Source organism: Vanessa atalanta, chromosome 26, assembly GCF_905147765.1.
Source record: "Vanessa atalanta chromosome 26, ilVanAtal1.2, whole genome shotgun sequence".
NCBI classification, from domain to species: Eukaryota; Metazoa; Arthropoda; class Insecta; order Lepidoptera; family Nymphalidae; genus Vanessa; species Vanessa atalanta.
Genome location: NC_061896.1, coordinates 761,561 through 776,056, shown reverse-complemented (window position 1 = coordinate 776,056; position 14,496 = coordinate 761,561). Strand labels below are relative to the sequence as shown.

General features: G+C 31.2%; 2 protein-coding genes across 2 annotated transcripts in view; both read left to right on the top strand.

Annotated features, from left to right (window-relative positions):
* The first annotated feature begins 1,241 nt into the window (after positions 1 to 1,241).
* The window catches only part of LOC125073932 (probable ATP-dependent RNA helicase DHX35), a 47,752-nt gene continuing 34,497 nt past the window's right edge, over positions 1,242 to 14,496 (top strand). The window contains exons 1-2 of the mRNA XM_047685042.1: positions 1,242 to 1,436; positions 2,005 to 2,270. Coding sequence (XP_047540998.1) covers positions 1,403 to 1,436; positions 2,005 to 2,270 — 300 coding nt within the window. The 5' untranslated portion in view covers positions 1,242 to 1,402. The remainder of the gene's footprint in view (positions 1,437 to 2,004; positions 2,271 to 14,496) is intronic.
* LOC125073933 (ceramide phosphoethanolamine synthase) lies at positions 8,637 to 12,304 on the top strand. Its single transcript, XM_047685043.1, has one exon. The coding sequence runs from the start codon at positions 9,269 to 9,271 to the stop codon at positions 10,385 to 10,387; it is 1,119 nt and encodes a 372-aa protein (XP_047540999.1). The 5' UTR covers positions 8,637 to 9,268; the 3' UTR covers positions 10,388 to 12,304.

Here is a 14,496-nt window from a genome sequence, read left to right as displayed (position 1 = left end):
TTTCTTAGTTTTATTTTATTATACATCCAAGAGGACAATTCTATCGGTCATAGATTTTATTTTTATTTTAAACTTGACACTGAAAAGTTGAATTTATTTTTTATTCAAAAATAGAGGTAGTTTAAAATTGTTTTAATTTATTAATATATACCTATTCCATCGATTCTAAGAACTACAACTACATACTAATATTATAGATGCGAAAGTAACTCTGCCTGTATGTCTGTCTGTTACGCTTTACGACCATACCACTAAATCGAATTTGAAGAAATTTGATATGAAGGAAGCTTGAACCCTAAGGTTACTTTATTATACCTATGAGTGATAACTAGTTTATTGTATTTATTATATAGACATTATTCCCTAACATATTTAATAATTCATATTATAGCCCAATTAAATTAAACATAAAAACAAAAATCTTTTAACATTTACATAATTTTTTACTATAAATCTCATTATACTAAATATAATTATAGTTTCATTGCGTCTTTCGTTAAAGTAAAGACAATTAAAAAAATATTTTGAAGTTGGTTTTTTTGTGATAACTTGATAAACTAACTAAATTTCTTACAAATATTAATTTAATACAAAAATCGCTTCTCACAGCTATCACACAACGTATTCCATGCGACTAGTTCAATTATTAAAAGTAAAATAAATGTAATATATTTATTCCTTTACTCCTTTATTCCTTTATCCATACAACTGGCTAGAACAAATAAAAAAATAAAATATAAAAAAAACAAAAGTGCGCGAAACCGTATTAAACCGCCAATATGTTTTCTTTTTGGGCGTGGACAGTAAAGTCGATATTGGCGTGACTTATAATTTGTTTAAAGTGTTATTTCGTCGATGCGCCTGCAAAAGTCGCTATGTGTTTCTTTCTTATTTTTTTTGTTTTATGCCATTTTAATCGTTACTTCAATACGCACGTACTGTAAAAACCGTTTTGTGATAACTTCAATAATTTAAAAGTACTAAAATTTAGTTATGTGACGTTCATACATCGAGAGCTAGATAAATTGAAATAACTTCAGTATGTATGATTTGATGACTGACTTGTTAGTAAATTGTTTAAAGTAATTTATATTCTTCTCTTTACTTTATTCTTTTTCACTTCTGTACGCTAAATATATTATTATAATACGCCGAGTATAAATTGGAATTAAAAAAACAAGTAACTAGTAATACTAATAAATTATGTGAGAACTGGTAACTTCGACTTAACTGTCATAAATTAAAGCAAAAATATCTTTGCTTTTCCGAAAGTTTTGTTTACAAACTATATTATTTCTTTAATTAAAGGTGATATTAAATGAGCAATCCTTTGATCGAATGAAGGTATTAAATAGGATATTGTGTTAATAAACACAGAACTTCTAAAGCTTTCTTATACAAGATGCTTTCACAAAAACCAGTGTTCTTAAGACCGGGTAAGTAATTTTTTTATTGTCCACGCAATTATGAAATAAAACTATGTATGCCTTATGTTATTCTGAGAAAAGTAAATCTGTTTTATTTTTTAACTATTTCTTGTTTAATTGTTTGTTAATATACTTAAACTTTTAAATTATTAAAATAAAAATGAATGATACCTATATTTCTAAATAGGCTAGCTTTACTGTATGCATAAATACCTACCTAATTTTCATAGGAGGAATATTCCTTTTTTTTTGTTGAAGATCTAGCCTTAACCCTCAATATTTATATGACGTTTGTGGTTTTGTATGAAGTAAAACTAGACTTTATAACCAATTTTAGCAAACATTGCCGGCTCATTGATAATATGAGGAATAATTTATAATTCTTATAGTACTATTGGTACTTATTGTTCACTTATTCCCTGGCTCATTTGCTAGTCCAAGCACCTGTTACATGTTATGAGCAAAAATTGTATATTTTAAATATTCCTTACAAATGGATGGGTATATAAATAATAAATAAAATAAAAATAATCATAAATAAATTTTCGATAAATATTAATGTTTTTTTTTGTTTCAGGAAATGACACGCTATATCCTATAAAAAATAAAGATGGTGTAATAGAAACATTAGTCAATCCCAATGCAGACTCGGCATTGTCAATAGATAGTGATGCCAAGAGTAACTTTGTTTATAATAGATACCATCATCTCCCGTTCGAAGCTCAAAGGAAGAAGCTACCGGTGTTTCAATATAGAAATCATATTTTGTATCTGTTAGAGAAGTACCAGACATTAGTTCTTATTGGAGAAACAGGCTGCGGGAAATCCACGCAAGTACCTCAGGTAAGTGTCTTTGTTTTGCTTTCATAGATTTTTTTTTAAATCGTGGCATTGAAACTACTAATATTCTCGTTTAGTCCTACAATTAAGCATAAACTTTGTGCTGAGTTGGTCCGACAATAGCTCAAGGGAGAAGGATTGAACCTGGAACTGTTTACATTTCTAGGTGGCTATACGACTAACAACATGTCTATAAAAATACATTTAAATAATGAATGAATATGTTATATAATTATTATATAAGGATTAGTTTTGTTGTTGTTCTATTCAAGGATTGTTGATTGAAATTGAGTTGCTCTTAATGAATTGATATGTGTTAATAAATAATTAACATAATGTATGGACATAATATGGTGGTAGACACATCAATAAGAAGAGTTGATCCGAAAAAAAATTACATTCCGTAATCATTGCGTTTGACAAAATACTTTTTTCTTATTGAACTTCTCTTTCAAAAATATATTGCATCTGTTGTATAAATCAATAATGAAAAAAAAATTGGAGCTTATTTATTTATGGGTTGTTGTAGTAGTAGTTGCTGAGTTATATTTGTCACAAAGCAGTTTATTTACGAAAATAAAACTCAAAAACCAATAAGGCTTCCATGGAAATAAACGTATGTAAAATCCACAAATGTGTTGCTTATAACTGACATATCTAATCTACATAGTCCCTTTAAATTCTTGAAGCAAAGTGATAAAAGCGCGTGACTGCATAATTTGCGCAGGCGCACGATTTATGAAAACAATTCAATTAGCAACAAACTGATAATAAATAAAGGATCGCGATTTGGGTTTTTTATTTATATAATTGTTTTGTTTAAAGCGTTTACCTCGTGCTGATTTTAATATCGGGCAAAATGCGGCACAAAATCAGTTTTGTTGTATGAGAGCCCCTAAATATTTTTTATTTTTAATATTTCTTATTAAAGTAAATATACAATGAAGTATTTTGGGAATAGTTCAAGTGCCTACCTGTTCCCATTTATTGATATCGAGCAAAAATTGGCAAAAAATGGCGTTTTTTGTATGGGAGTCCCGTTAAATATTTATTTTATTTTTGGTGTTTGTTATTATAGTGGCGACAGAAAAACATAATTTGTGAAAATTTCAACTGTCTAGCTATCGCGATTCTTGAGATACAGTCTGACAGACAGAAGTAGGAACAGGCAGCGAAGTCTTAGTCCCGTTTTTACCCTTTCGGTAACGGAACCCTAATAAAGTATCAAATTGCTAGAAAGTACTATAATACTTGGACAGTTTAAGTTTAAAGATCTTTATTTCTCAAAAAGATTTACTCAAAAATCACTTACATGAGAAACACATAAAAAAATACGAAAATTGTTAGGACAAAACGGAAACAACAATAACCAAACACTCACTAGATTACATTACATAAAACATTTAGTATATTTGAAGGGTAAGGCGAAATACCTAATATAGTTTTAAAAATATTGTGTGGGTAGAACTGAAATAATATAGTCTGACCAGCACGACTCATTCAAAGTCTTCGCGACCGTCGTATTTGTTACGATATAAAACCGATATAAAACTAGATGTGCCACAACTTATATTTTTATTTTAACAATACTTGGACAGTGATAAGTTTCTCGTATTTTATGCGTTTCGTCGATACATTTGAATTTACCATCAGGTGGCCAATCTGCTCGCCCGACTACTTATTTAAAAAAAAGACCTAAGAAAAATACACTTTTTTAACTTGGAAAAACTAAATGATTTGAGAAATATGACAAAATTAATTCATGAATTTCTTAACCTTCAAAGATAATTGAAAATTAATTATTAATTTATTTAAATTTGTTAATATTATTTGTTTTTGTAATTAAATAGGTTAATTGACTTTTGAATGCTTAATTAAATAACAATTACGTTTAAATGATTTATTTTGAGATCGTTATTATTTTTCAATAGTTATTTGTGGTTATTGACTTGATATAGATTTAAATTCAGATTAGTATGGAAGTAATAACAAATTTATTTTACTTTTATTAAATAAAAAAGGACTGACAAAAGGGATACACAAGGTAAAGAGGTCAGTACCAGAGGTTTTATATAAAATATTTTATCGGTAACAAGTACGGTCAGGTTTACGAAATTATTTCGGACTATGATTACGGTACCGATTGTAGTGGATTACGAATTTAAGATGAGAAAATTGGAGACAGCAGTTTGACTTTATTTGTAGGCTATAATTTTGGTATTAGTTATAATCGCAGAAAAAAACAAATACGCTTATAAACATTTAGCTTCTCTCTTTATGTAAATAACATCAGGCAAGAAATAAAAATATAATATTATTTTTTGATGTTAATGGTTTCGGACACATTTTTATCTCAGATATTCAATGATTCCGGTTACGGTTGCGAGTTTCTTGCCGTTTCTGTGAGTTTTTTGCGGTTTCGTCTCGCTGGAGGCTTCTTTTCGAAACGGTGGTAGTGTTTAAATGTTGTCGATACAAAAATGCTTCATTGTGAAGTTTACTTGCAGATAGTATATTTGATTCGAAGCTCCAACATCCCTGGTCAGCACTGCCCATAAACATCGGCGGTGTAAGCAATATTAACCATCTTTTACATCGACAATGCGCCGCCAACCTTGGGAACTAAAGTGTTATGTCACTTGTTCCTATAGTTACACTAAAACATTGCCCTTCAACCCGAAACCCAACAATCAAATCAAAATATTATTTATTCAAGTAGACTCATAAAGGCGCCTTTGACTCGTCATGTTACAGTAAAGCTACTAACGGTTCCGACTAGATCCTACCGATAAAACAGGTAAGGAACTCGGTGGATATGCTTTTCCACAATTTTAATAACAGAGTTTATGTCAGTAAAGTACAAAGTTTGTATAAACCCTGCCTAGAAATCAACAGTCGACTAAGTCTAAGTTTTTTATCGTTAATCTTGTGTTGAATAATATGCCTTATTTTTGACATAAGCTATAAATTATTTAATACACCCAGGTTAAAATAACTTTAATACTGTCATAAAATAAAAACCCATACCTTGCCCTAAGGTTGTATTAACTTTGGTATTAATTAAAAATACTAAGTATTGCTGTTTGTGCGTAGATTATTTGATAACAGGATGTTACCTAATCCAGTCTCAAACGGGCTTCCCTAAAGCCCTACCGACCAAGTGACAAATGTAACATGTCTATAAATATATATATGACTATAAATCAGTGAGCCGATGATAATGAAGCAGGACGTAGAGATAGCCTAGAGTTAAAATGAGGGAACAAATTTTACAAATATGTATAAAAATAAATTAGTCAACGCCCGATTTTTTTCTCTTATCTCAGACTATATTTATCCTCGTTGAGCAGAATACTCCGCCGTACGATGCTGTAGACACGTAGGAGATTAAACGGATCCAAATTCTGAATTTTCTGTTGATGATATGAGTGGAAGATAAGTGCATCCGTCAGAATGAATGATGAAAATGTTCATATATGTTTTTAAAAGAAACTATTTAGTAATTTTTGTTGAAAATTATATAATATTTTTAAAAAACTTGAAATCAACGCGAAAGAACCCATAACGATACTGAGACAAGCTGTAGCCAAATAAAATTCCGCAGATATTTTTATACAAGGCATATTATTCGAAACAAGATTATGTATACTCTATTCCAATGGGAAAAGGATAGAATGTAAATAAACAACTTTGACCTTGAATTGACATGACATTTGAGTTACAGTAGTGAGGAGAAAGTTATTGAGGGAATGGGTAATGAATGCTGAGGAACTATATTTTATTGGTTTTACGTAATTTTTTGTTATTTTATAAATTGCAGATAAGGTATATATTAAAATGTTTAGATAGCAGTATTTTTAGTCTTAAATAAAAATTGGGTCGTTAGTTTTGATTTAGATCGTGGTAATTCGCAAATAGCCTTATTAATTAATAAAGAGGTAGTTATTTTCAGCGATAAGTCATAGAAACACACTCACAATTTTATTTATATGAATACATTTCTATTCCCTCATTAATAAAAAGAAACATTGTATGTTTCAATAATAAAGTGGCATTTTCAAGACATATGACGCATTGTATAATGCTAAGGTTTTGAATAAAATAAAATTTTATATATCTTTCAAAGTAACTCTTACTTTATCATATATCTAAAACGACTATGACCTTGAAATAAATTTCTTAGCATTACATTTTTTGAAAAAAAAAGCAATATGTATTTAAAAATAACAGCGTAGTCGGTGCACGGTGCACATGATACGAAAGATCAGAGTCTAATATATTATTTTCAAAACTACAAATTAGGTGTTGCTTCGCATAAAACTAATCTATATTTTGAGTCTGTTTTATTTCTTTAAAATGAAATAATTTTTTTAATTTATTTGTCTATACCTTACTATATAAAATAACAACATTTTTATCAAACATTTTGTAACTTACCACGTTTTTTTTTACAAATACTTCATATTCCATATTATAACCAATTAAATTAATATATATTTAAAAAAAAAATCTAAAATGTATGTTCAAAACTATAATAATATATTTTTTATCTGTATAAATTTACTCAGTTTCCATTCGTTTAGCGAAAATCCTTAGTGAGTGGCGTTTCGAATGTCGGCAAAACGGTTTTCGTTATTTTGGAATTAAAATTAAAGTAGATTTACGGAGTTAAGTGAAATATTGTTGTTTTAAAAATGAAGATGTATTAATCAACTGTTTTTAGTAATTCATATAGCGGACTTATGAACAAAACACTTGTTATATTGGAAAGTACGATTTGTTTTCGTTCTTTCCTATTCGCATTGGAATAGAGTATAGATGTTAAAAAAGGCATTGAGCTAATACTTGTTGACTTCCAGGCGGGATATTATATATATATAATTGTATTTATCTAACATTACCATGTAGTTTCACTCGCAACTATAAGGCATTTTCTGCCTCGCACAACCACTGTGTGGAACCAGCTTTCGCCGGCGTTTTTTCCGAACCGAAACGACTCGGGAACCTTAAAAAAAGAGCGTACACATTTCTTAAAGGACGGCAACGGTAGTCAATGGTTGACACTTTATCAGGTGAGCCGCCACATTAGCTACCTATATCTTAAAAAAAAAAAACAAAATATAGAACAATAAAGACGTACGTAGCTTTACAATTTAATACAGTTCTGTAAAATGAGGATTCGAAAAACTTACTTAAATATAGTATATTTTGATTTGGACCAGTCTATCCCAAGCGATCCAGGCTAGGAGACTAGGATAGTATTCAATTACTGTATTGTTATCGGTTATTAGCACGCGTATTGAAAGATTTCATTACATAGATACATACAATTAAAGATAAAAAAAGATTAACCTGTTCTATTTGCTTTATGAAATGAGTTTTATAAGTAATTATGTTTGTTAAAAAATTACGTGAACTTTACACGGACACTGCGTCCGAATCCGGGCAAGAATTACTGCTGAAATTATCTTATTTTTTAATTATTCATCTCGTGCTCGACAATAGATGAAAACATAGCGGTGAAGGCATGTTTCGGATGAAAATCACCAAAATTGTCTGCTAATTTGTCTTCAATATAAGAAGTCGCCTTAACTTGTACGACTTTTACTTGATTAAAACAAGGATTGGAAATCACAATGAATTCTAGATTTAACCGAAAATGTTCATCATTTTTATTTGCATATTATGGATTAAATGGTTGTTTCTTAAATCTTATATAACCAATATTATTGATTCTCTTATAGAATTAAATTCAATTTATAAAATAGCTTGGCTTTGATATGTAACTTGAGTTTTTATATTAGTTGATAATCTATTTCGAACCACGTATTGCGTTTGTTTATAATGGCTATGATGATGGTGTCCTCCTGAACGATTTCAGCTACTGCGGCCGTTCCCAAGGGAGATCATCTAATTGACACATTATAGTCTAGCACTTGCGCACACACAAATTATCTCACTCAGATAATCCGAGACCTCAAATCCAATCTCCGTGATTTCTATGGTACGGGAGTTTAAATACTCCAAACTTGCTATTGCTGACAATTTCGTAAAAGCTCCACCCGGCATTAGTATTTCTATTTATTTTAGAAGCTAATTAAACGTAATATACCTAGTACATAATTAATTGTACGCAGCCATATTACAACAATAAAAAATTGGTTTGTAACTAATTATCTGAAAATCTGTTATAAATTCCAGTATTTATATCATATTTAAATTATCGTTAGAATTTAACGCTGACCGCATAAAAATTTGAGTCACGCAAGGTCAGACTTTGACAGTTGTTTCGGCGGGAATGGCGCCATCACTTTTGGTACCGACTGGAGGCAACGGCCCGCGGCCGCCATTCCGTCTGTAGACGCAGAAAGATGCGCACGCATGCTGCGGTCTCACCGCATTCGTATAAACGACAAAAGTTATGTAAACATTGTGTATTAAACGTCCGTTATTGTGTTTTTAAAATGTTTAACTCTTGTATATCGTAAGACTTTTGTTCTCGACCATTGTTTGATACGGAGCCAGTGTTTTGATACGATATCCGCTGCGAACGCTTAACATCGATTTTAAGAACAGTTTTACGTTCCGAAACCGTCATAAAACTAGTTTTTGTAAAGCGAAGTTTGAAATGTGTGCAGTGATAATAAAACAAGTGAAAAAATGTATTTTTATATGTATTGGTTGAACAGTAAGTTTCGATGAAGCGAGGACGTTTTTATACGAGACAATTTTTGTGTTCATAAAGTTCGATAAATAATAAAACTGTTGAAATTATGTTATTCAAATTTCGTGGAACAAAACGCGAAGATTTCATGGTGTTATAAATAGAATACCGAGTGGGGTTTCGTAACCCACGCATTATTATAACATCTGTGGTTTATCGAGATGATTATAAGCTGACTCGGAAGCCTTATTATACACAAGATCAACTGCAACACGCCCTTAGGCTAAAGATAGCCAAGGATTCACCGCATGCGTAAATCACCCTATATATAATCAAAATGATGTGGCCTTCGTCTCAAGCGAGTAAAATACTAACATGTTTACTTATAATTGTTGTTATATATTGCATTTACATGGATACTTTCCTATTTCTACGTATAAGGAATTATAAAATAGATATATTCGAACAGTCGGAGAATATAACGCAAGAAACGTCAACTCACCGAACATTGAAAGCACAACAGAATTACGAAGACGTAACGTGGATACCCTGTAACATAAATCCACTATGTCACCCGACCGTGAAAGCTTTAATGGTGGACCATATTAATCATTATATATACGGACCGCTATGTGCGATTGTTGATATAGGCTTGGGTATATCTGAAAAGATGCTATTTCTAACGCCGAATATGATATCCCTTTTTCACGTATTCATAGCCTGCGTTGGAGCGAAACTGTTGACTTTTCAGAGTCTAGCCGCTCGTCGAGTTGCCGTTGTTCTGTTCCAAATTCGAATGTTTTTAGACGATTTGGACGGTCATGTAGCTAGAGAGAGAAAGCATATAAAAGGTGAGAGGTCAGAAGTCGGGACTATTGGCTACTGGGTTGATGGTATTTGTGATTCGTTCGGTGTGACAGCTATGATGATAGGTATACTCGTGTATTTAAAGAATAACCCGCCTCGACGAGGCTACAAAGACACTCCAGTTAGCACTCTACCTTATCATCAATTGAAAGAGATAAATTCAAGTGAAGATATCGAAAGGGATCACACGACTGAAATAGGTATATCGTATAAAACAAAAGTAACGCTACAAAGGATAGTTCAAGTTATCGGCTTATTTTCTGGTCAAATGGTGCTATCTTCGTTGGCTTGGAATAGATACATAGATCTATATCAGAATTTATTAGAGAATTCGTCGGAATACGATATATCGAGACGCGAAAGTACATTTATGTCTGGGACGTTTTTCTTCGCAACAGGTCTGTGGAGGATTGTGAATCCGCATAGTTATTTACATCTGTTATCGTTAGCTGTGTTTTGTGATAAAACTTGGGCATTTTTGAAAGCTGTTCATTACAGCGGTTACGTTTGTCTGGTGATAACTGTAGCGACGTCCGAATATTTAATTGAGAATATCAAATCTCATGTCGTCAACAGTATGGACGGTTAAATTTTCACTTGTTCCAAAACTTTTTTTTTATATTCATTACTATTGACATATTTTTATATATATGATTTAGAGATGATAAGATCTGTAAAGCTATTTAGTAAGAACGAATTCGAAACTCACCGCAGAATACGACCGTGAAATGCGAGAGAGTGAAGCAGCTATGACTAATTTTATAATAATTATGACATTTAAATTGTCCGTTTTCAAAATTTCACGAGTGAGACGCGAAGTGTATTCTTATTGAATAGTTCTATTGATCAACAAACGGTAAAGCTTGCTTGCCAATATCACATGTTATATTTTCGATATTTTAATTCTATTTTTAAAAATATATATATAAAAAAAATCTCGGTTTGCTTGGTATACAGCCATTGTTTTGAAAAAGTTTAAAAGCATTAGTTACATTGATTTATCTCTTTCTGTCACAGCTGATTTGTCATAAGAAAGAAGAATGCACTGATTACTTATTGGCTTGGTGCTAAAAGGGCAAATATCAATAAAAGTTCCTTTTTGTAATACGGATAGAATTGACATTGTTTGTTGTTTTGTATGATATTGTTGGTATGGTACTTAGATAATCTTAATCGAATATATTTATTGGAACGAAGTTCTTTTACGCGTCTTACAGATAGAGACCTGATAGATATCGTCACTTAAGGAAAAATGCGTGAACGCCTCCACGTGACCTTAATTCCTTAAACCTTTTATACGGTTTTATTTTTTGTTATTGTTTTAATTTAGTCATTGTAATTTAATTATTATTATGTCGTATACGTAATGTATAGCGAAAGCGACTTCGTTCCAAACGATTGTACCGCGATTCTCGTTTCAAATGGACGTATGTGGTTGAGGTTTTAAAATGTACTTAGGACCTTTTAGCACCAGACCACAGATCATATATCCATATCGTGTTATATATATCAATATAGTCGCGATCTTTGTCAAATACAATTGTTATTACTGAAATTATTTTATCAATGGATTTGAGGGTTTATATACATATGATGACTCTATAACATAGTCTGTTTTTATTCCTTTATTTCTATTATGTTATTGTAAATTTTTATATTATAATTTATTTATATCCATAGTAACTAATGATTGGTTAATTGTTTAAATTGTTATTTACTTTTATATATTTTATGGCACAAGATCCCAGATCGTCCAGACGTATGTTATTTTAGTTGAGTTGAGTTAATTTTTATAGTTAATGTATAAAATGTAGATGAAAATGTCGTTTGATGGTACATCTTCGTGCTAGCTAGCCAAGCCAACCAAGAACTAATCGCGTAATCTACTGCCAAGCAGATATAGTTAGTATTGTTGAGATTCGGGTTAAAGGGTCAGTGAGCTAGTGTAACTACTGCATTGGTTGTTTAATATAGGTTTAATATTTCTTACAATGCCAATGTATATGGTCCTTGGTGGCATATCACAAGGTAGCCCATGTCAGCCTTTTCTATTTAAAATAAAAAAAAAAAAATCTATAAGAACTGTCAAATTTGAATTCGGACTCTAGGACAGTTTTTTTTTTTTGTAACTTTAACCTGCTATGTGTCTTGGGCTCTAACTGCCAATTAAAGTATTGCCGTTGAGATAATAAGTTATATCAGTCGTTCAATTAGATATACATTAGATTATATATTTAGTGTGGACAATAAGATAAATAATTTAATTTGATTTCTAGATCGCTAATCACCTCCCGTCGTTCAATATAAAATATAAATTCTAAATATATAAAAGATCAGATAACGCTAACCCATTAATAATAATTTACTATCGCGTGAATAAATCACACCATTATAAAACCTACGAAAAAGGAAACTGAAGTTCATGACAAGGTATCGTTTTGGAATTGACATACTTGATATTATGGGTTTTAAATTTTTTTTTCTATATATATTGGATATTGAAGGAATTATATTTAATTATATTGATATATTTAATCGATAATAATGTTTCTATCGTATGAAGCTACTTATGAGCCGAGATGGCCCAGTGGTTAGAACGCGTGCATCTTAATCGATGATTGCGGATTCAAAACTAGACAAGCACTGCTGAATTTTTATGTATATAAATTTGTGTTTATAATTCACCTGGTAGGCGGTGAAAGAATACCTGGCGATTAAATCTGCGTGTGTCTAATTTCAATAAAATTCTGCTACCAACCCGTATTGGAGGAATGTGGTGCCTTCTCCTCAAAAGGGAGAGAGGCCTTAGCCGGTTACTTATACCCATTTATACAACTATTTAGTTTACTGACCCGATAGGAATTCATTCTCTGATCAGCCGAATATGCCAATCTTTTTCATCTACACATTATATGTTGCAAAAATCTTAGCTTAACTCAAACAACTTATGTCTCTGATTAAGTATATAGTATATTATAAATTCAAAAATTTTTCCTCATATTTTGTTGATAAATATTTCTTATATAAGTAATATATAAGTATTAACGGATATGAGTAAGATTTATATCAGCTTAAAGTAGAGTTGCAGGTGTTTTATATCTATAAGCTTATCAATTATAACAAAATGAACACTTATCACATAGTAGTCATACTTTAAATCGAGTAAGACTGCGAAGTTTATCTACTTATACTATATTCTGGTTTAGCATTAAACAGAAAATATTATCCCATTAATAATATAGATAATTTCAATTGTTTCAAAATTATATCTCTTTGATCTTTGCAGTTGAAACTCCTGTTACACCTTGATAGCGTTTTGTTTCTTAAGAATTCAATTTAATTCTTGACTTGTTTATTTGTATTATTCAGTCAGTAGAATATTATTGTAATCCCTGATAACAGAAGGGCTTGACAAACAATGAACCATCATTGTTCGTCAAGAGAATCGGATTTGCGATTCAACCGGGAAGCTAGCAATATTCGTAACTGATTTGTTTGATACATATTTAATACCTTAATTTAAACCGTTCATATACATAAAACAGTTATTATATTAATAATTTTAAGTCATCTGATGTTAGTTTGATAGTATGGCTTCCATTTACCATAAAACTGGGAAATATATGTGATATTAGGGAATCTGTGCCAATACAATAATATATGATTATATTTTATTAACACCAAGATAATTTATAAGAAATCTGTCGAGATAATATTATAAACAAGTGCGAGTTGGACTCGCGCACGAAGGGTTCCGTACCATTGACTAGGTAAACAACAGTAGATACTCTAAATATAAGTAAATTTACGGTAAAATATGTAGTTGTTAAATAAAACTAAATATTTTGTGATATTTGAATTGCTGATTTTAATATCGGGCAAAAAGCGGCATAAAAATTGCGTTTGTTGTATTGGAGCCCCCCTTAAATATTTATCTTAGTTTGGTTTTAGTATTCGTTGTTATAGCGGCAACAGAAATACATAATTAGTGAAAAAATTAACTGTAGGTCTCGCGATTCTTGAGATAAAGTCTGGTGACAGACAGACGGACGGACAGGCAGCGAAGTCTTAGTATTAGGGTCTAGTTTTTACCCTTTGGTTACGGAACCCTAAAAATTAAACTCTTGATGTGGTCTTCTATATTTTGTTATTTAACCATTTCTTCCAGACAAAGAAATCGATTGGTTACTATAAAATAGTAATAGGCTAGGTGGTACAGTAATAGACTTACATACAAATATGTACAAAGTAATATTTATACGCAATACAAAGTTGTTGGATTGATTTCCATGGCTTACGACGTGGTGAAGGTTGAATTTGAAATAAACGTCATGGTAACGTTAAGCGTTACTATGGAACTATTCCTACTTAAGTTTGTACTATTTTTTGGAACGAAGCTCTGTTACGCGGTTCACTGATAACTGGTAGATACCTTCATGTAAGGAAAAATCGTTTTGCCATCAGGCGGTTTTATATGAAATAATTTAAATTTTAATTCATATTGATTTAAATGTATTTCGCCTGCAGGATACCTTTCTCTCTCTCATTGTCTCTCTGTCTCTTTCTACCGTGGAGTTTTTTAAGGCATAGGTTTGCGGACTAGCATATAGGCCATCTGATGGTAAGTGGTCGCCACCGACTACTACCAATCTTGGGAACTAAGATGTTTTGCCCATTGTGCCTGTAGTTACACTGGCT

Coding starts and splice junctions, on each gene's coding strand:
- LOC125073933 (XM_047685043.1), top strand. CDS start 9,269: ATGATGTGGCCTTCGTCTCAAGCGAGTAAAATACTAACATGTTTACTT.